At 44.6% G+C, this 22,635-nt stretch overlaps 3 protein-coding genes across 3 annotated transcripts; 1 reads left to right on the forward strand and 2 right to left on the reverse strand.

The window, feature by feature from the left end:
• The first annotated feature begins 5,253 nt into the window (after positions 1 to 5,253).
• On the forward strand, positions 5,254 to 9,599 carry gpr174 (G protein-coupled receptor 174). Its single transcript, XM_084469203.1, has 3 exons — positions 5,254 to 5,423; positions 7,627 to 7,959; positions 8,389 to 9,599. The coding sequence occupies exons 2-3, from the start codon at positions 7,747 to 7,749 to the stop codon at positions 9,214 to 9,216; spliced, it is 1,041 nt and encodes a 346-aa protein (XP_084325329.1). The 5' UTR covers positions 5,254 to 5,423; positions 7,627 to 7,746; the 3' UTR covers positions 9,217 to 9,599.
• Positions 9,600 to 9,748: 149 nt separating this feature from the next.
• Positions 9,749 to 17,392, reverse strand: LOC311345113 (integral membrane protein 2A-like). Its single transcript, XM_084469484.1, has 6 exons — positions 17,217 to 17,392; positions 16,590 to 16,727; positions 14,883 to 15,068; positions 14,415 to 14,525; positions 13,854 to 13,998; positions 9,749 to 11,141 (listed from the first exon to the last, which is right to left on the reverse strand). The coding sequence occupies exons 1-6, from the start codon at positions 17,286 to 17,288 to the stop codon at positions 11,047 to 11,049; spliced, it is 747 nt and encodes a 248-aa protein (XP_084325610.1). The 5' UTR covers positions 17,289 to 17,392; the 3' UTR covers positions 9,749 to 11,046.
• A 3,662-nt stretch (positions 17,393 to 21,054) lies between these two features.
• Positions 21,055 to 21,831, reverse strand: LOC311344795 (uncharacterized protein; the record flags this gene model as incomplete). Its single annotated transcript, XM_084469135.1, has 1 exon — positions 21,055 to 21,831. The coding sequence occupies one exon, from the start codon at positions 21,829 to 21,831 to the stop codon at positions 21,055 to 21,057; it is 777 nt and encodes a 258-aa protein (XP_084325261.1).
• Positions 21,832 to 22,635: the final 804 nt, after the last annotated feature.

The raw sequence follows: 22,635 nt of genomic DNA on the forward strand, positions 1-22,635 counted from the left end.
CTGATTGTTTTGACATTAACATGTAAGACCACATTTAACTGAATTACATGTTGTAACAACTTTAACTAACATTATTAACCCTACATCAATGATCCGATAAATTCCCTAGGAGGAGTTAGTTGAAATACAAGGCGAAAAAGTGAAAGTATTCCATTCAAAATGGCCAACTTTGACAGCACGCCACGGCCATGCCCTTCAATGTACAGTCACAAATAGCACGATTTTGTTTCAGCACCACTTCATGACTGTACTGACCAATTTTGAAGCAGATCCGATAAATTCCCTAGGAGGAGTTAGTTCAAATACAAATTCCCTAGGAGGAGTAAGTTTAATACAAGGCGACGGATTTCAAAAATGGCCAACTTTGACGGCACGCCACGGACACGCCCTTCAACGTACAGTCACAAATAGCACGATTTTGGTTCAGCACCACTTCATGACTGTACTGACCAATTGTGAAGCAGATGCGATAAATTCCCTAGGAGGAGTTCGTTCAAATACAATGCGAAAAAGTGAAATTCCATTCAAAATGGCCAACTTTGACATCACGCCACGGACACGCCCTTCAACGTACAGTCCCAAATAGCACGATTTTGGTTCAGCACCACTTCATGACTGTACTGACCAAATTTGAAGCAGATCCGATAAATTCCCTAGGAGGAGTTAGTTCAAATACAAGGCGACGGAATTCAAAAATGGCCAACTTTGACGGCACGCCACGGACACGCCCTTCAACGTACAGTCACAAATAGCACGATTTTGGTTCAGCACCACTTCCTGACTGTACTGACCAATTTTGAAGCAGATCCGATAAATTCCCTAGGAGGAGTTAGTTCAAATACAAGGCGACGGAATTCAAAAATGGCCAACTTTGACGGCATGCCACGGACACGCCCTTCAACGTACAGTCACAAATAGCACGATTTTGGTTTAGCACCACTTCATGACTGTACTGACCAATTTTGAAGCAGATCTGATAAATTCCCTAGGAGGAGTTCATTCAAATACAAGGCAAAAAAGTGAAAAAAATTCAAAATGGCCGCCAAAAGTGAAAATTAGAAATGCAAATAGCCGACTTCCTGTGGGGTTTGGGGCATGGGTCCAAGAGGCTTTTCTGTAGGTATGGGCACATTGTACGTGAATACTGAGTTTCATACATATTGGTGAAAAGTGGCGCAGGGGCTGCTTTTTAAAGTTCCTGTAGGGGGCGCTACACACATGAGAAACACGAATTTTGGTATGTGAGCTACCAGCACCAGTCTACACGTGTCCTGTGAATTTCATATTCATAACTATTACGGTGTCCGCAGAGTGATCGACCCTCCTCTGGCGGCCATGTTGTTTTTTAAATCGACTTAATTTTTGGTGAGCAGTTAGAACTTTGGTACCTAACGGCCATTGAGTTGGTCCCGCTCAAATCAAACATTGCGTCTATGAACTGTGGCTATTTTAGTAACGGGCCACGCCCACTTCGATGCCACGCCCCATTTGAAAAATTGTTGACTTATTCTTGTTCAGAATTTGATTATGAACAACTTTAGTAGAGAGGTCCAACACCATAGGAGTCCAACTTCATGTAGATATGTGCAATTTACTATTTTCAGGGTGAAAAACACACCCCTTTTTGAACTCAATGGCTCATGGGTACTTTGAAATTTATCCTACAGACTAATCCTTATGTCAGATTGAAGATAATGGGCCATAGATGATATGTGCCAAAGGATTTTGGTCAAAGTCGAAAAACCTGGGATCCTTGGGGAATTTACTGTTTTTAACTAAATTCAAAATGGCGGGAAATCTGGCTACCGGAAGTGCTAAGTTTGTATCTGCAAATTTCTTCATTATGAGGATTTGCATATGTGTGCAAAGTTTCATGAGTTTAGGTCCAACCGGTGACGAGTTATGCTTGTCCAAACGTTGAAATTTTGGCATAGTTGGTATAGCGCCACCTAGGGGCGAATGTGAATTTGAGGGCTAGAATATCAAATTTTTCACCAGTCCCACAAAATGTGCCAAAAAAAAAAGAGTTTTCGAATATGTGCAGGGGGGGAAAAATGCAGTCAAAGTTCTGAAAAATAATAATAAGAAAAAACACGAGGGTTTCAATAGGGTCCTTGCCATGTTTGGCTCGGTCCCTAATAATAAAACTGCGCGCAGTGATGAACGGGACCTCGCGCCGGCTTGCAGCCGCCACTACGAGGTCCCGTTCATCACTGCGCGCAGTTTTAAAAAAAAATCGCGCCGGCTTGCGGCCGCGTCACGTGCCGTCGTAACATGTGTGCTGGCAAGATGTGCACATGTTAGGACCGCACGTGACGCAGCCGCAAGCCGGCGCGAGGTCCCGTTCATCACTGCGCGCAGTTTTAAAAAAGCGCAGTTTTAAAAAAAATTCGCAAATTTATGTAATCTGTAGAAGCAGAGGTGCCCTGTGGTGTCCTACTGATTGTTTTGACATTAACATGTAAGACCACATTTAACTGAATTACATGTTGTAACAACTTTAACTAACATTATTAACCCTACATCAATGATCCGATGAATTCCCTAGTTGGAGTTAGTTGAAATACAAGGCGAAAAAGTGAAAGAATTCCATTCAAAATGGCCAACTTTGACAGCACGCCACGGCCATGCCCTTCAATGTACAGTCACAAATAACACGGCGTTGGTTGAGCACCATGTTTTGACTGTACTGACTAATTGTGAAGCAGATCCGATAAATACCCTAGGAGGAGTTTGTTCAAATACAAGGGGAAAAAAGCGAAAATAAGACCACGGAATTCAAAACGGCCAAATTTGATGGCACGCCACGGCCACGCCCTTCAACGTAGAATCACAAATAGCACGATTTTGGTTCAGCACCACTTCATGACTGTACTGACCAATTTGGAAGCAGATTCGATAAATTCCCTAGGAGGAGTTAGTTCAAATACAAGGCGACGGAATTAAAAAATGGCCAACTTTGACGGCACGCCACGGACACGCCCTTCAACGTACAGTCACAAATAGCACGGCGTTGGTTCGGCACCATTTATTGACTGTACTGACCAATTTTGAAGCAGATCCGATAAATTCCCTAGGAGGAGTTCATTCAAATACAAGGCAAAAATGTGTAATTTTTTCAAAATGGCCGCCGAGAGTGAAAATGAAGAAATTAAGATTTCCGACTTCCCGTGGGGTTTGGAGCATGGGTCCAAGAGGCTTTTCTGTAGGTATTGGCACGTTATACGTGCCTACCGATTTTCATACATATTGGTGAAACGTGGCGCAGGGGCTGCTTTTTAAAGTTCCTGTAGGGGGCGCTACACACATGAGAAACACAAATTTTGGTATGTGAGCTATCGACACCAGTCTACACGTGTCCAGTGAATTTCATATTCATAACTATTACGGTGTCTGCAGAGTGATCGACCCTCCTCTGGCGGCCATGTTGTTTTTTAAATCGACTTAATTTTTGGTGAGCAGTTAGAACTTTGGTACCTAACGGCCATTGAGTTGGTCCCGCTCAAATCAAACATTGCGTCTATGAACTGTGGCTATTTTAGTAACGGGCCACGCCCACTTCGATGCCACGCCCCATTTGAAAAATTGTTGACTTATTCTTGTTCAGAATTTGATTATGAACAACTTTAGTAGAGAGGTCCAACACCATAGGAGTCCAATTAATGTAGATATGTGCAATTTACTATTTTTGGGGTGAAAAACACACCCCTTTTTGAACTCAATGGCTCATGGGTACTTTGAAATTTATCCTACAGACTAATCCTTATGTCAGATTGAAGATAACGGGCCATAGATGATATGTGCCAAAGGAATTCTGTCAATGTCGAAAAACCTGGGATCCTTGGGGAATTTACTGTTTTTAACTAAATTCAAAATGGCGGGAAATCTGGCTACCGGAAGTGCTAAGTTAGTATCTGCAAATTTCTTCATTATGAGGATGTGCATATGTGTGCAAAGTTTCATGAGTTTAGGTCCAACCGGTGACGAGTTATGCTTGTGCAAACGTTGAAATTTTGGCATAGTTGGTATAGCGCCACCTAGGGGCGAATGTGAATTTGAGGGCTAGAATATCAAATTTTTCACCAGTCCCACAAAATGCACCAAAAAAAAATGAGTTTTCGAATATGTTCAGGGGGGGAAAAATGCAGTCGAAGTGGCCTAAAAATAAGAAGAAGAAGAATAAACACGAGGGTTTCAATAGGGACCTTGCCAAGTTTGGCTCGGTCCCTAATAATAAGAAGAAGAATAAACATGAGGGTTTCAATAGGGACCTTGCCATGTTTGGCTCGGTCCCTAATAATCGGACCAAAAACAATAGGGACCTTGCCAGTTCTGGCTCGGTCCCTAATAATAATAATACATAGAATTAATATAGCGCATTTCAAGGCTCTCAAAGCGCAAGCGAGTGTTGACATCCTCCTCTACCACCTTGCAGCACCAGGCTGGTTGACGTGTGCCTAACCACTCACCACACACACACAGCAGCCATGCTTATCTTTCAAGATGAAGACACTGTTCACGTGCTCTTACGACAGAACAGACAGAAGCAAGAGAGCAGCCCCAAGCAGACAGACGCTGGAGGTCTGATTAAAGTATATATATACTGTATGTGTTAAAGAACACTACGTACAAAAGGGTTAGTAAATGTCAATTAAAACTCAAGCACTGCTCTAAGATTCAAAAGGTATGGAAACGTGCACATAGTTAGAACTACCATGTGGTTTATACCCCCCCCCCCCCCCCACCACCTGGCCCAGCTGCACAGCTTCCCCTCCTCTGAAGAGAATAACTGTGATCATTTATTTGCGCCACTTCCTTTTTTTTTATGCCACCTTAAATATTGTAATCGTTACAGTACATTCTGGTCGCTTCTCAGAACAACGTTATCTCTCTGGACTCGCTCCACTGGTGGCGGTGCGCCACCTCCGGGCTCAGAGTGGCTGTGATCCACGTCCACGGGGCCGACCCAGTGCTAAATAACACAAGTAGAGATGGTGTGAAAATCCTGCTAAGCCCCTCCCCTAGAAACAGCAGGAAGCGTCATCTTCACCGTGCGCGTCAAGAGAAAGTGAGGCAGAGGAAGGAAGAGACGCGAGAGAGAGAGATGAGAGAATAGTTCCGCAAAACTAAAAGAATGGACATGATGTATTCCTTTAAAGAATAGTTATGATAGCACAGGGTTCAATAGGGTGAGGTGAGATTGTGTTGGGTGTTCATACGGGTGGGATAAGGAAAGTGAGGGGCGTGGGGGTGGGTGGGTGGTGGGGGGGTCGTGGGGGGGCGGGGGGGGGGGGGTGGGGGGGTTGGCTGGGCGGGGGGTCTTGTGCTTTTTCGGTGCCTGTGCTCTTCGGTCTTTCTACTGAGACGGGAACGTTGACAGACGTCTGAGCTCCGGCAAAACACCAGGACGTCCCAGATAAGAGGTGGGAGCGCGCACCACACCGCACTCTGAGGGAGATTGTTGCATTGTCGCGTTTGGATGTCAGTTTGTCGGGAGAACACGGAAAGGCGGGAGAGAGAGAGAGAGAGAGAGAGAGAGAGAGAGAGAGAGAGAGAGAGAGAGGTTGGAGAATAGTTTAACTCTGGAGTCATATCCCGCGGGAGGCCTTAAGCGAGTGGAATGTCTGTAATGCAGCGGAGGACAGCCCACGCACATGTGCGTTTGTGTTTGTCTGCGTGTGTGTGTGTGTGTGTTTACAAGGCTCCCATATGTGTGCGTTTATTCGTGTATCAGTGGGTTTAATTAAGCAGACTTTAGTCTTGTAAATGCTGCACGTGGAAGGAGCTCATTGCTTACACACACACACACACACACACAGAGAGAGATGACTCACTGGAGAGAATAAATCATCAGTGGAAATTCCTGTGAATCTTACAGTTGAACTCTATTAGGAAGACTATTTTCTGTGTCATTGATATAATATTACATATTTATGTCATTTACCTCACTCTGCATATCCAAATATTGGCCAGACACAGATAGCCTTGTCTATACAGTATGTGTGTGTGTGTCATGCATGCAGTCTTCATAGACCTTGGTTTGGATGAGGGGATGCGGACCTACTGGTTTTAAGGAGTTCGACCGGTAACCGGAGGGTGTACTGGTTCGAATCCCGACTGGTCGGCAAAAAATGTGGACGGGGGGGGGAAAGTTGTGCTTCCCGGGGCACTGTACTGCAGCTGACCACCGTGTCCCGATGTGTGTGTGTGGACCTCTGACAAGGTCACTCCTCTGTGTGTGAATGTGTTCACCGGCTCTCAAAAAGCAGAGAAAGAATTTGCCCCCAGAAAGGGACAATAAAGGGTAACTTAACGTAAGGTGACGTAACATGAAAACAATCCTATTTAGCTTGAATCTGTTTGTTTAGACTCTATGTTTTGTGGGCTAACGAGGGGACGTCTTATGGGAGTGATTCTTTATCTGACAGCTTCAGGGGCTGATGACCGCAGGGGCTCTGCACACACACACACTCTGAGAATGAGTTGGTGTCCCCCCTCCATGGGACACCATGGAGGGGGGACAAATTTCACCCACCTGCCCACCGTCAAATACATTCAGCAGGGCACTGACCCGCAAGGGACTACGGCAAACATGGAAAACGGCTGAAATATTGTGTGCAGTATTGATACATTGAGCTGTCGTGATAGTGTGATACTGCCACGTATTCTCTGTTCTGTGGCCTAAGTGAGATTAGGTCTGTTGAATTATTGTGGTCTCTGATCACCCCCCCCCCCCCATGGTGTCCCATGGAGGGGGGGGGGGGGACAGAGAATACGTGGCAGGCCCTGTGTGTCGTCAATGTCCACACTGACAACGCTCTGACCAACGGTTCAATCCCCTGAATCGACAGGGGTTGTTTTGTTCTTATTTGTAAGTCTTTTTCATTCACACTATCACGACAGCTTAATGTATCAATACCGCACACAATATTTCAGCCGTTCTCCATGTTTGCCGTAGTCCCTTGCGGGTCAGTGTCCTGCTGAATGTATTTGACGGTGGGCAGGTGGGTGAAATTTGTGAAATTCTTACATTTTAAGATCTCATTCTCATTCTCCAATGGCACTATTAGACAAATACAATCGTCACATTTCTGAACAATGAATAAACCAACGAGTATAACGGCAGGCAGTGCCAGTAAGTGGAGAGAGAGTTGTGCTCTGTGACACCTGACACATTCAGCAGAGACGTGCATGAGGGTGTTCCTACTTTGATGTAGGCTTTGTTTGCGAAGGCCTGAGGTTACAATGTGCAGATGTGAAAGTGTTGTCTATTTTACCTATGACACCTGACAGAGCCAAGCGGAAATGGTACACAACACTACATTTTCACGCCAAAAATATTGAACCAAGTACAGTAGTTTTAACATAAAGTAATGCAAGCAATAAAGTGCAAACCCATCTAAGAAAAGAGGGTTTTGAAACATGTTGTTTGAGAAGAACAGCAGTAATGCAGGAAACAGACATCACCTCCTTCTCTCCTAGGGATCATTAGAGCAGTGATCTCATCCTGAATGTTCTTTTAGCAGTGAGGTCATGGGACCACGACTGGGACCATTATAGTGGCTCTACTGGTCAATAGATGGCATGGACGACGTTCACAGCAAACACCACTTTCTCTCCCAACAGACAGACGACAAAGCAGCTTGGCTGGAGACACAAGGAGGAAAAGCAAGTGGGTGTAAGGAGGAAGCCCGGCCCCTCGTATCATCGAGGTGCAAGGCAGCGCCGTTGATCACAGCACAACTCATGAAGATGAGCGGAGCGAACCAGAGCTGCGTCAGCAACAAGGAGGACCTCCAGAGCTACCAGCACCAGGTCTACGTGGTGGTGTACGCCATCATCTTCACCCTGGGGCTGCCCTGTAACTTGATGGCGCTCTGGGTTTTCCGGCAGTACATAAAGGAGACCAAGAAAGCAGTGCTGTTCATGATCAACCTGGCCTTGGCCGACCTGATGCAGGTGACTATAAGCTTCCGCTGCAGATTGCTTCCGTAGGACTTTTGTTTTAAAACATTTTATGTAGCGGGATCTGAAAACTGCGTATACTTAACGATGGTTAAGTATAATGATGGTTAACTTGATGGTTGCAAATTAACTCGATTTGGTTGCCCCTGTAGTGACTGATCAAGGTCTGAGCAATCATTCATTTCTTGCTAATATAATCTATTTGAGACAGCTGAAAGGTGAGAGCTTTCATGTTTAAGGGCAAACAAAGAGCCTCAAATGACGCAGCTATTTTTGTAAGCACGCGATAATCAGGCCACTGTCACATTAAACTATGACACACGAGCTAATCTGATGCTGGTATATGACCTTGCATACCACTTTGTGCACTTAAACTGAGGAGATCCTCATGTGCTCGGCGTGTGATTTACCTCCTCTGCCCAGGTGCTCTCCCTGCCCCTGCGGATCTACTACTACCATTACAACGTCTGGCCCTTCGGCCAGCCCCTCTGCATCTTCTGCTTCTACCTCAAGTACGTCAACATGTACGCCTCCATCTTCTTCATGGCGTGCATCAGCCTGCGCCGGTGCGAGCTCAACATGCATCCGCTGAAGCACCGCTCCGCCAAGAAGAAGGGCGACCTGTTCATCTGCGCCTCGGGCTGGCTGCTGGTCTGCCTGTGCTGCATCCCCTTCCCCCTCCTCCGCACCCCCAGGCCGCCCCAGACGGCCCACCACCTCGACGCCGAGGCCGGCGGCAGCGGCGGCGGCGGCGGCGGCGGCGCTCTGGTCGGTGCTACGAGCCCCAGTGTCCAGGACTTCACCGGAAACCCGCAGCAGGTTTGCTTCTCGGAGCTGCCCATGCGGCCCATGGACGCCCCGGTCGTGTGGACGCTGCTGATCCTGGCCGAGCTCCTGGGCTTCGTCCTGCCCTTGGTGCTGGTGCTGGTGTGCGCCTGCCTGAACGTGGCGAGTCTCCGGAGCCGGACGGAAGCGGGGGCGACGCACGACAGGCGGGAGCAGCGGCGGGCCATGAGGATGGTGATGAGCTGCCTGATGGTGTACCTGGTGTGTTTTGTCCCGTACCACGTGACCTTCCCGCTGGACTTCCTGGCCAAGGTGAACGCCTTGAGCTGCAGCCTGCGGGAGAGGGTCCTGCGGAGCCACCCCGTGACGCTGTGCCTGGCGAGCTTCAACTCCAGCCTGGACCCCATCATGTACTACCTCACCACCAAGGAGTTCTGGAGGCGGGGCCGTGGGGACGTAGGCTGACGCGCCAGAGGAACCCTCACCTTAAAAAATCGCCAACGGGATATTCTTGTTGTGGACGCTTGATTGAATGTCACTTTTTTTATATATATAGCATTTATTCTGTGATGGCCCGAACAGCCCTTGTGATTCTTCATTATTTTCGATCTATTTTTTTAAAACACACAGGTGTGTTTTACTGCGAGTGTTCATTCGTACTACAGAATGGTTCTATTTCTATTTCTAGTTTTCATTTCCTTTGCACAAGCACGTTTTTTTTTCCGTTTGTCTTCCGGAAAGTCCCCAGACCTTTTAATGTGAAACGAGACCAACGCCCTCAACGCCGAAAGACAAGCGGTGGTATTGACTCAGAACGTGTTGATGTCAATAAGTGAATGTATGGAGAGTTCCACACAATATGAAGAAGCATTGCTTTGGGTGAAATTATATTGGATGAAGCTATTGTATGATTAAACTATTTCATAAATAGTTTGTGTCATATTATGTGTAATAGTTGTGTATTATAGTCATTTAAAAATAAACATATAGAGCAGGCTTCTAAAGGTAAAGAAATGTAACTTTATTCAACAACAAATTACAATTACAAAGTGACATTAATTTCAATAACTTTACACAAAACCATATTATCTTTCATCAAAACATGTTGAGCATCTCCCTGTGTTCAGAAACACACTTCACCGGGCACAGCTCTATCCCTTCCGATTGTCCTTCTTTGCAGCTAGATTTTTATGGGAAGCCGTTTTAATTGTTATTTCACAATTTAATTACAAACATTTTAAACATTTATTTACAAAAATTTAGCATCGTGTTTGTCGTGTTTGAATCAATTGAAACAACTTGGAGGTACACAAATAAAATCCTTGGAGATGGTAACCAAAAATGTACACATTTGCTAAAATTGCCAAAAGTCTCGATTCTGTTCAGCTATTAATTGTTTTTGCACGTCTGCCACTTCTCATTTCCTCAATCGAATCTCACACATTAGCATGTCAATGTCCATTACAATGTCCTGCGGGGGAGCAATCTCTCCTCTTTGAGGTTTGATGTCATCAATACAGTAACGAGTTCAAACAGTAGGAAGGGACTTCACCTACAGACTCAGACCTCACCTACAGACTCAGACCTTGGGTCTGAGTCTCATTATGACGACACTAAATAAACAAAACAAGTGCATTGTTGTGGGGTGTCATCCAGCCGTCTTAGCTAGGCATTTAAAACTTACACCGATGAAGTCTGGAAGGTATAGGACTCTTCTAAACATCTCCCTACAACGTCTTACATCAGGCCGACATGAGACGGGTTTCACATACAATAACGCTTCTGTGTGAGGTGATCGGATGTTGTAACATGCCAATAGATGTAGCATCACTAGCTAATATATGTACGAAAGCTAGCTTAGACATGTAGGAGAGCTAGCTAATAGATGGAGGATCACTTGCTTATTGATGATTCAGGTTCTTATTTATCCCCAGGGGGAAATTGTTTCATTGCTATCTAAAACATGTAGGATAGCTAATAGGATCAAAACTAAAACAGCCCCAGTAAAACGTAAGCTAGCATTATCGAAGAGATGACCAGTACAAGACTAGATAGGGACCAGGTTAGTTAATGAGCAATCAATAACCTAAAGATGTTACATTGTGGTAGCTTATAACGCTGAAACATCAAATTCACTTGGGGAAAGAGCGGGGAAAGCATAATGTTCAGTAGTAAGGTAATTTTTTACAAAAATACTCTGCTAGTGTAATAGCAGCTTGCGCTCTCTCGCCCTCTCTCTGTTTCACTCTTTCTTTCTATCTTTCTTTCCCTCCCTCTCTCTCTTTCTCTCTCTCATCAGGCCTTGCAGATTCTAGTCTCGGTAACAAACTTGTTCTCAAAGTGGTGGATGGTGAAGCACTTCTCTTCAGAACGCTTCTGGATTCGGCCACCTGATGGAGACAAGAAAAAAACGTTTTAGAAAACTTCCCACATCGTTTTCTATCGCTGGTCTAAAACTAGAGCAACAGGTAAGATTGTATTTTCAATAATTATAGTAATAACAATATTTTAATACATAGGAAGTTATGCTGCCACCAAACCGGGGAGCTCAATATCGAGTTCAAGCTAAATCACCATCGTTGTGCAACATGTGTTTAAAGTCTGTGTTGCAGGGTTCATTTTTTTTTGTTTGTGCAATTTGCTTGTTGGTAATAAACATTTAAACGGTTATCCATTGTATTTAATGTTGTTGGGTATCACAAAACAGAATTTAATACGAAAAAGAAGGTATGATTTTAGCGGTTTGCAATTGATTCTCATTTCCCCCACAATACATTGCATGACGTCATGTTGGGGAGACGACAGACTGAAGCCCCATTGAGACCCTTGAGAGTAGAGACTAGTAAGAGAGTGTTAGCAGATTATACAGATATATATATATATATATATATATATATATATATATATATATATATATATATATATAGATAGATAGATAGATAGATAGATAGATAGATAGATAGATAGATAGATAGATAGATAGATAGATAGATAGATAGATAGATAGATAGATAGATAGATAGATAGATAGAGTATTCAAGTATTTATTATTGCCAAACGACACAAATCGTCGGGAATTCATTTTGGTGGTTCGGCTCACACAGGACAGTACAAGACAACACAGAACAAGGGAGACAACAAGTCTGACTGGACATACACAAAAGACATCACATTAAAACTAGACAAATGAGTTGAATGATGGATATAGATAAATATGTTATATATAAATATTTTTTGCCAAGCAGAGCCAGTCAGTCCTGTGCGTGTATGCAAATTAGCCATGTGCGCCAAACAGAAGAAGGACGTAATGTTGAGAAGTCATACTAAAAACGGATAGCAAGCGAAAGCTAAACCAGAGTGTATCACTCACACACTTTGGGTCCATTCTAACTTAAGGTAAAAGACAATTTAAATCTTTGCAGTGACTGAATGTTGATGGTAGAACTGATTGTTGTGCATAAGATGAGTGTGTGCGACTGTGCGTTGTGTCCTTCCCGGCTTCGCACTACTGCATGGTTAGTTGTGGTTGGTTGTGGTCTTAGTGAAGCAGCCTAGCCTTGGAGTTGGAGGAGTTGGAGTGATCGTGTACGTGCGTGCGAGAGCGAGAGAGAGCACACCCGCCGTGATGATGTTTGTCTCGTTGTGGGCTGTCAGCATCCGCCGGGTTGGACAGAATGTGCTTTGTGTGTCAATGACATATCTGTCTTTTCGTATTTGCTGTAGATGGATGGTTAAATAATCTCACACGATCGGTCATACTGCAGGCTCTCATTTGCAAGTTCACTGATTGCGTGTCTGATAGGCTATATACACCTGGCATTTATTCCGTTGATTGCGCTTCTAAATGCACCAGATTGATGCCAATTATTGTCATGTTTGCATTGTAATGCACATCTTTGCCTCTCCTTGATATAAAACAATGTGCATCGAAACAACTTTAGCCAATGCAGCCTCCTATGTCAGTGTTGCTTTACGAATACTATAGCATATCGGTTTATCAAAATTGTTAAGTGTGTGCGTGTGTGTTGTCATGTAGGCTATAGACTGATTGTCTTGGCTTGCATCGATGAAATATTGTAATGTTATTGGCCTAGATCGTTATTAAGCAACAATCGGGAGATGGGACTCCACGAATATTGACGGGTATTTCGCACACAGGGTAAAAGCTTAGAAATAAACACTTGGTAAAGATGTTGTTACTGGAGCTAGTATGCTACCATAAAAACATGGGATAACTAATCGGAAATTTGTTTACAATGTCGGGGGGAAGATTTAATTAAGGATTATCTGGGGGGGAATTTCACAGGTGGGAGTGGCAAGTTAGCCCATAGCTAGCATTATGCCTTCTATTTCTAGATCTTCTGATTAAGTACCGGTACGTATCTGAACTAACAACAGAATCACTGTCACTAGATATAAAGAAAACGTTGACTTTCACTCGGTGCTATTCACTGACTGTAAAAAAAAAAAGTGTTGTTACTGTATGCACTGCTGTTCATAGACTAGCTCCAGCGCTCGTTGCTGAGTTGCTAAATGGCCATCAGTCATTGCCATTCTCGGCAATTCCTCATTCGCCCTCTCACGTCTGACAGGTTCGAAATGATACGGTTGTGGGCCATCATACATGTAATTTGTGGTTCTTGCCACCTCTTCCCCATCCCAGACAACACCCGTTACTACCAAAAACTACAAAAACTGGACTTTAACGCTATTTTGGAGACATTTTATTAATGATATACTTATTGCTTTATGTACCCATTAATCGAAACTTCCGGTTAACCTGCAACAGGGGCTTTAAAGGTCCAGTATATAAAATGAAGGGGCTACACTTTTAATGTATTAATCTTAAGATTTAGCTGACAGATGAAACGCGTTTTTAACAACGTCAAGCTAATATTTGATTGTTATTTTAAACTTTACTGTTTACAGTGATAGCATCGTAATCAAATGTGTTCAATTCAAATCATCACAAACCAAAAAAAACGGTGTCATAGATCTCATTTCTAAGTTACTCAGTTTATACATGTTATTTTCGGAACATTAGCCTACGGCGTCCAAACACGCGCTAATGGCGGAGCCAACGCCCCTGGGGGGGTCCTGACCTGGCAGCTCCGAGCGGGGCTGCATGCGGTACGTCTCCTTGCCGTCACACAGCCGGCGGATGTAGAAGCCCAGGGGCTTGATGTCATCGATGCGCTCCGTCACCACCAGGTCCTCCTGCACCAGGTAGCTGCGGTAGGAGCCAGACTGGACAAGAGCAAGCCAACAGTGAACCAACGCACAACGACAACTGAAGCTCGCTGTGGTGTAATGTACGCACGGATACGGCGGGTCAGGGATCGGGTTTGACGTCGGATTGGTCTCTTTGGGATCATTATGACTATTAGAGGGTTACCTGTGCTGCATGTCTGACAATGAAGGCTAATTCAAGAGGTCACTGTGGACTAGTGATCGACAAATATATATAAATATGTTGTCCGGCCGAAATTATCTGCCGATATTTGCGTTTTTTGTTTTTTTTACGTGTATCCGTATCGGCTGATTTTTTTTGGCCGATTTTTTCCCTACGGTGTGAAACTACGATGGGGATTTGCCCGTTTGACCTTGACTGACTAACTGGGTCATGTTATTCCGAGCCAGTGACGGCGATGCCGTGGGCTCACCATGAGCTGCATGAAGAGGTCCATGAGGTCCTGGGGGGGGAGCACCACGGACGTGTTGAGGGGGATCACAAAGCAGGTCCTCAGAGTCAGGTCCAGGTACGCAGTCAGCTTCTGCTCGAGGGAACACACACACACACACACACACACACGGTTGGATCTCAGGACACGAGTGTGACAGAGGGAAGGAGAGAGAGGTTAACTGAGGGATAATGATGGAGCTGTGTGTGTGTGTGTGTGTGTGTGTGTGTGTGTGTGTGTGTGTGTGTGTGTGTGTGTGTGTGTGTGTGTGTGTGTGTGTGTGCCACAGGAGATGTTTTTTGTACCCTTGAACAAAGCAGTATCTCATCTCATGAAAATATTTGAATCCTCTCCTTTGTAATGTGATTGGTGGATTCAAATAAAGAATTAAAATGCGTGCGTGTGCGTGCGTGCGTGCGTGCGTGTGCGTCTCTCTCTTCAGTCCCGCACCCTGTGGAAGTCGTGGAGGATGTAGGCGGGGTCACCGGATCGGAAGCGGGGGGGCGGCACACTGATGACGGCCATGTTGTCGGAGATCTCCACCTCCTCCTCCACGCGGGGCAGGTAGTAAGGCTGGTTCTCGCCGGCCACGCCGGCCGACACGTCGCTGAACTGCATGGAGCCGTGGTAGAGCCGCTGAGAGACGGACAGAACAACCCCCCAGCGCAGCGTGAGCTTCTGTGACAGACGTTAGTGCGTTTGTAAACCCTCACACCCCGTGGCCTTAAGAGCGCTTCTAGCCGCTGAGTCAGAAGCCTGAGCTTTTAGCTCAGTGGTCAGAGCGTTCCACTCCCGTGTCGGTAGTGTTGTTGTAGTTCGAGAGGTGGCAGGTTCGAGACCCGGGAGCGGTCGAACTGCTCTCTGCTACACTTCCTTGCGTTTGTGCGCAGCGTTCCGAGCCTCCTTGAGTTTGGAAGGTGCTAAATAAATTGGATTTATTGGGGGTCAAGCAGCGAAGCTGCTAGACAACCTATTGTTATTGTAAGTTTTCCTATTATTATTATTCCGCCATGGGAGTCTGTGGCAGCCCATAGAACCCCATGGTAAAAAGTTGAGAAATTTGGCACACTGATTCAGGACAGTCCCTTAATTGTTATTATTATTATTATTATTATTCACCGAGTCAACGGTGGTTAGAGGAAACCCAACCCCCTTGTTTTGGCTTGTCGCTACCCACTGGAAGACTGTATAAAAAAATATATAAAAAGGCCTATATGTTTTTTTAAATACTTTTTAAAATGTTGTTGTTTCGATTTTTGCATGGAGCCAGAATGTTTGATGTTGCATAGTAAACCGAAATGGTCAATAACAGGTATGTCACGAAATGGCAATGGAGTTTTTTAATCCATAAAGGGCCATTTGAGTCCATATTTACATGTTATCCTACTTTTTAATAACATTTAAGTCTAGATTTAGACATGGGTCCATCCTTAGCGCTAATATGTAACCCACAGCATCTGCTTCCATCCAAAATAAGTTGTTTTTGTGTTTGGTTTTATCCAAATAAGGACAGCAGCTGACAGTTATGAATAATCATAAGACAGTCAACCTTTTGTGGTTTTGTTCTTCAGAATTACTTAATCACTGTGAAAGCACCGGGTGTGGTTTAACAACCGATACAAGGTGAACGGTACGACGAACTGCAGGTCTGTTCACCGTGTGAAGAAACCACACGTTTAACCTTTACCACTCTGTCAAACCCAGCTCAAAACAACCATATCAGAGGACTAAATAATGTGCTTCCTCAACAATCACACAAGTGTGGTTGTTCATTTTAAGAACAAAATGAATCATACTTCACAGAGAAACGATGGGAACGACAGGAAGGGGCTTTAGATAGATACTCTCAGTAGACCTAGATGTATTCTATTTATATCAGTGGAAAGCATGCAACCAAAAAAACAGGAGGAAATGCTAAATCATGATAATATTAGATCCATCCCCCCTTTGATATTATTTAAGTAAATTAATTTAGTTGACACTTTTATGAGCACTTATGGGATTAGTTATTCTGCTCAGGGATGCCTACAGCTAAACTGCAAACATTGAAGTAGGCTATTAATAATTAATTACAATAACAGAACCCCCCTGTCCCATGTCCACTTCCCTATTTTTCATTTCGACCCTGCTGCTTTGTTTCCATAGCCTAGGACTTACTTTTGGGGTGAAGTAGCGGTAGAGGCATGCTCCTCCAACGATGAGCCCGCTGAGGATGAAGGCTATCCCCAGCAGAGTGAGCAGACAGCGGCCTGTGGAGCCCTCGCTGCCCTCCCGGGCGCAGGCCAGCTCGGGATCCTACGAGGAGGTCAAGCGCACGTATTCAGCGCGCACGCAGCCAGACAGGCGCATCATTGACACACGCAGCGCGCAGACACACGACGCACACATTGAACTAGTCGGGAGAGGTCAGCTAGAACCGAGATAAAACATCGCTTTTACGGACATGCGTTAATATGAGAGCAGAGGACCATTATTCCTAAAGATGGGCGGGCCTAGACCACTGTTTGTCAGCCCTCCGCAGGTGTAATCTATTAATCCACAGAACGCTTCCACGAAACACGAACAAATACGATGCAAATCCATATCATACTGATGCATACAAAACGTATATTTTCACCATTAGCGTAGGACATTATGTGCGCCCAATAACAACGGCTACAATAATGAAGGGCATGTTGATTGTGGCGTGATGGCGACTGTAGAGAGAGGCCTCACGCGAGTCCTGCGACAGACGCAGACAAACACGCAGAGCCGCTGGCGCACACAGACAAGACAATCATTTACCGTGTCCGAAGCCGGCACCTCTTTGCCTAGCGCCTTCTGCGCCAGAGCGGAGTTGAACGCGATCTTCACCATGTTGAATTGTACAGTATGGCCTCCCTACGTGGAAGAGTTGGATAATCAGTGCAGACACTAGTGATGTCCGCTTCGGTTATCCTCGGCAGCTCCGCTCTGTGACGCACTTTACAACCTCGGATTTGTTCTGCACTTCCGGTTTTGCTGGATGACCTGCAGACAGGGAGGGTAGGGGCGGAGCTGGCCCTCGGGCCACCGCTTTTCCGTTATTTTCGTTCTCAGAAATAAAGATAAAGATGGCAGCAAGTGATAAGTGCAATGTTAATGCAATGCCCCCCCCCCCACAATTGATGATGATGAATAATAATAGCACCAAGAAGATCGTTTAATATAGCAACAATATGTGGATGTGATCATTGGATGTACGCATGATGTGCAACAATGTATTATGAGAGTTTTATTGGCATTAGTGCATATATATATATATATATATATATATATATATATATATACATACATACAATTATTAGAATACAAAAGATCATTTGCTCATTAAAACAACGGCCAACAATGTTGGGAGATAGTGAAGCGGTAGGTCTTTTTTTGTGGAATCAGCCCCTGCCTAACCCGTTCTCCCTAACTCAAACCCCTCCCATGGGCAGAGACAAACCACCGCAGTGGGAAAAGGAAGAAACATTCAGAACAGGGATGGACAACTGGCGGCCCGCATCCTCACTCAGCGAGGCCCGCAGATCATTTAAGATTTTATTTTTATTTATTTTTTTTACAGAAAACTTGATCAACAAAAACCGTACCTTTCAGTCAAGATGAGAAACAGTAATTCAAAGGCAAACCCATGTGTCTAGTTTGCTTAGAAACAATATCAGTCATGAAAGATTTCAATTTAAGTTGCCAGTACAACTACTACAACTGCACTGAATATAATGCTAGTTGTTGTTTTTTGCTGTTTTTCAGTTTTGTGCCATCATTGAATGATGATGTATGTGAGCCCTTTGCACTGAAAAAAATAAGAATCACTCATGTGGCTGTTGTTGTTTCTTTTAAAACAAACTTGTTGTGTTTGTCGTTTAACAAGAGTATAGACATGTTAAAAATGCATTTGAGCATGGAAAATATGAGATCAATGTATGTTGGTTCAATTAACATACATAGGCTATGAATCTGAATTAATTTTTAGGTCGTGGCCATCCCCAAAACGCACCAGAATACAGGAAATCATCTGCCAAATTCAAATCTGAATTTGGCAGATGGCAGATATTGGCAGATCTGCCAAATTCAAAATTTTCTGGGGGTCCTCCCCCAGAAAGTTTTGAATTTGAAATTTTTATTTTTAATTTAAATGTGAATTTGCAAACAATACAATCTCCAGCCATTTAGCAGACACCTTTATCCAAAGACATTTGCTAAAATAATGCACTACCGAGTCCCGACAGAGAGAATAATTTTCACCAGCGCGATTGTGCATGTAAGTCCCGCCCGTTTGGATTTGTGAACGCTAATGTCCTCAAAGCCCATTCAGCGCAATACAGCGATCTAACGTGGGGAGCGAGAGGCTCACTCAGCGGTCCTTTGGCCCTAGCGGTGTGACCTGTGGGAGCCTGGGTCCTCTTAAACGCCATTATTTCAGTGTTTCAGTTTTCAGTTAACACCGCTTGACTTGCACCACTGATTCGTTCTTAGCCCTAAGTTCTCTAAGCCCTATTCGTTCTTTAGTACTACTAACACTTTGTACTAACAATTTGTCTCTTTAGTACTGCTAAAGAAATTCCACAGATCCATTACTAGTTGACTGCTTTATCAGACAATGTAGCTTTTAGGCCGCTCCCGATTAATACATGACCAATCAGGGCATCTCTTCTCTGATTGGTTAGAGAAATTCTGTCATGTGCTATTATAATACGTATGATTATAATTTTTTCCACAATTGTTGACTGTGAGAATTTGAGTCTTCTCGAATGATGATTAGACTGTTACACGTTTAGGGTACAGCCCAATGCCGCTGCTAGCCTCTTTCTCAGAAGCCTTTCTCCCTCCTCTAAACTTTTATTTGCGGGGAAACATGTGCAGACTGGTTTCAATTGTGTGAACTTGAGGGCACGCAAACATGGGCCGCTGGTTAAAACGTAAATCTAACGTTACATCACCTGAAGTGGAACCTGCTTGGATAAAACACGGAACCCGAAAGAACTCACCTTAATGCAAACAGTGGCAGCGATGTCAACGTTCACAATGTTAACCCTCTGGTTCCTCACACAGGTTATTCTCACTTTACTAAGCAGTCCAAAGACAAGGGTCAGGCTAACTGGCACAGAATATATCCACGGCTCGAATATAACAACGGTGAAATAAGCTGATCAATTTGTGTCGATTTATATAATTTATGGGGAATTTCCCCCCCCCCCCCCCCCCCCCATTTCGAAAAAAAATAATTTCAAGCACTGAGTACATTTAATTGTGATAATATGTTATTACGTTGAATTCAAACTTGAAAAAGAGAACAGAGGCAAAATAAGACCTATTTTTTTGGTGAGTAGGCGAGACGACATTTCTTAACAGAACTTAACCCCTAAGCATAATAAACTTAGCCTGAGAACCAGACAAATTCTGGCCAGCTCATGTTTTAATTTCTCTGAAGATAAGGTCTGGCCACCCTCACATGCAAACATTTTTCCACCTGGAACGAAATAGGCCGACCATTCACAACCGTGTATATTACATGAGTCAGGATAAATGCAATGATGGTGCAAGTACGCCATAGAGGCATTTCAACAACAACAAAGATGGCTGCTGCTGATGTAGAACAGTCTGTTGATCCTATCGAGACAGTAATTAATGAAATAACAAAGAAGAACAAAAAGAAAGAAGAACAAACAACTGCACTTAAGCTTCTGTTGAGAAGAAAGATGTTTTTTCGTCGGTCAGTGCTGGGTCTCCCGTTTTGTTGCTATATATGGGTGCCTTTCCAATTAGGTCCAGAGGCATTTTGGTCAACAATTATGAACACACAAGGCGAATGTGATGAAGGTGCCTGCATCAATGCCCGTGGCGACACACTAAACAAACTAAACAGCCCTATAGGTGTAAGATGTGTTTCTTTAACCTGCGCCACACCTTTGGTCCGCCTTCAGTTAGTCAGAATCATGCAAGTGGATGTGTTTTTCAGACAGCAAAGATGGGCATAATCTATAGGTCAGAAAATGATTCTGACAACCAAATAGTGCAACATAGTAGGACAATGGCAATGCAAAATATAAAAGGTATTGATTGAGGCCCCACCCAATGTGTGGTCTTGTGATTGACAACGTCTTCAGGCATTGCACCTTGCACCCACTGTAGTTGCTGCTTGTGGGAGTTGACATGGGCTGTAGTCAACCAAAGGAAATTTTGGTAGACTGAAGTTCTGCTAGTTATCTCTAGATGAGCACTCAACCAGAGAATGTCTAATATGAAGAGAACTGGCACTCTCTGGTGACTTCCGGTTTCTGGTTGCGGTAACACATCTCTGTCCATGCAAGAGCGCTCGCCTGTGAGTGCAGAATGAATGGGAGTCTACATGGTTTCACCCTCAAATTCCACTTTTCTGAGGGTGTCATTTTTTGTCAAGTAATTTGAAAGTCACATTCAAAAAAGGGGGGGGGGGGGCTAAGATAATATACTCAGCTGAATATTGGATTTTTTTAAGTCCACTTCTGTTCTAGAATCAATTTATAGTTCTATTTCTATTCTAACAGTTCTCAATAAATAATGTTACGCCATATCATGTTGTTTCAAGAATTTATTTCAACACGAAACAGTAAGGAGGCACTCAAACAACACTTTTACACATATTTGTTAAGGCACAGCAAACAGTGACAATCTTATCCAACGGCATTAGGTTTTCACCCTCACATTTGATGAGCATGTTCACAGGTACAGTGGAGTGTAAGAATTTAAATTTGTTGCGCACAACACCAATCACCCTCTCAACATGAATCCTGAGATGTGCTATGGCCCTAGTCTCCTCCACATCTTTCGCATCCAGCTGTGCACGACCCCTTGTGAACGTAGGTACCTTAACTTCAGCACACATCATACCCACACTTTCCCTGATATTAAAGCACCTATCTGCCAGCACAATGTCACCTGGCAACAGTTTGTTGAGGAAACCACTTTGCTCTGTTATACGTTTGTCACTAGTGCGCCCACCCCACCCTTGGGATATGAAAGAAATTACACCCTTTAGGTGTAAGGGTGTAATTAGGTACTTCATGGTGTATGCATGTTTATACTGAGAGAAAGTCTCCCTTGCCAGTACATTTGAGGGTTTTTCAATAAACACCTCGAAACAATCCACAATGGCGGCTACATTTTTCCCGAACGATTCCACGAACTGGTGTGGCATACTCGTCAATAAACAGTCTCTGCTTGGCCAGTGCACTAATGGACACAGCCGTGCATACATCACTCCAAGGGTATGGTGAAAGGCATCACTGACTGTTGTCCTGTGTACCCGAAACAGATGGCTGATGTGCTTTACTGGCAGGTCTAGTCTGAGGCGCATTAGAGTCAACAGGACAAGCTGGAAGGGTGAGAGTTTCTTCATCCTACCTTGAGGCAGATATGGGGTGAGACTGCATAGAAGTGTCTGAAACATTACATAGCTTGCAAGTCCTGTGTAATACTTCACTATGTTATCATCACCACTCAAAGTTCTCATTCATCCGGTACTCATCAAGCTCCTCCTTCAGCTTTCTGTTTTCCTCCAAAAGACTGTTGATTACATCTCCTCTAGATGTGCAGAGTCCACATTCCAGGTCCTGTGCTGGGGATGGCGGTCGCTGCTCCTCTGTCGGGGATGGAGGCCGCTGCTCCTCTGTCGGGGATGGCGGCCGCTGCTCCTCTGTCGGGGGTGGCGGCCGCTGCTCCTGTGCTGGGGATGGAGGCCGCTGCTCCTCTGTCGGGGATGGAGGCCGCTGCTCCTCTGTCAGGGATGGAGGCCGCTGCTCCTGTGCTGGGGATGGAGGCCGTTGCTCCTCTGTCGGGGATGGAGGCCGCTGCTCCTCTGTCGGGGATGGAGGCCGCTGCTCCTCTGTCGGGGATGGAGGCCGCTGCTCCTCTGTCGGGGATGGAGGCTGCTGCTCCTGATGCTCTGCCAGCGGTGGCACTTGCTCCTGGCGCTGGGTCCTGCTGCGCATTACATGCCGCTGATATCTCGCTCCATCTGTTGGCTTGACATCACTGTGGCCTAACCGCAAAGATGGTGTCCAGTCAGGGTGGTTCTCCACCATCTCATATGATGGTTTACCTAGAACAGAATAATTAGATTATGAAAACTCAATGTAATCAATGCTTTAATTACAATCAATGTTTTAATGCAATGTACAATGTACAATCAATGCTTCAATCA

The sequence above is a fragment of the Micromesistius poutassou genome (assembly GCF_964030765.1).
Source record: "Micromesistius poutassou genome assembly, chromosome: 6".
NCBI classification, from domain to species: domain Eukaryota; kingdom Metazoa; phylum Chordata; class Actinopteri; order Gadiformes; family Gadidae; genus Micromesistius; species Micromesistius poutassou.

Bases quoted from the DNA above. Each gene is read 5' to 3' on its own strand.
- gpr174 (XM_084469203.1), top strand. From the start codon at position 7,747: ATGAAGATGAGCGGAGCGAACCAGAGCTGCGTCAGCAACAAGGAGGAC. The intron at 7,960-8,388 runs GTGACTATAAGC...TCCTCTGCCCAG, and splicing joins CCTTGGCCGACCTGATGCAG to GTGCTCTCCCTGCCCCTGCG.
- LOC311345113 (XM_084469484.1), bottom strand. From the start codon at position 17,288: ATGGTGAAGATCGCGTTCAACTCCGCTCTGGCGCAGAAGGCGCTAGGC. The intron at 15,069-16,589 runs GTAAGTCCTAGG...TCCGTCTCTCAG, and splicing joins ACCGCTACTTCACCCCAAAA to CGGCTCTACCACGGCTCCAT. The intron at 13,999-14,414 runs GTGAGCCCACGG...GCTCTTGTCCAG, and splicing joins ACCTCTTCATGCAGCTCATG to TCTGGCTCCTACCGCAGCTA.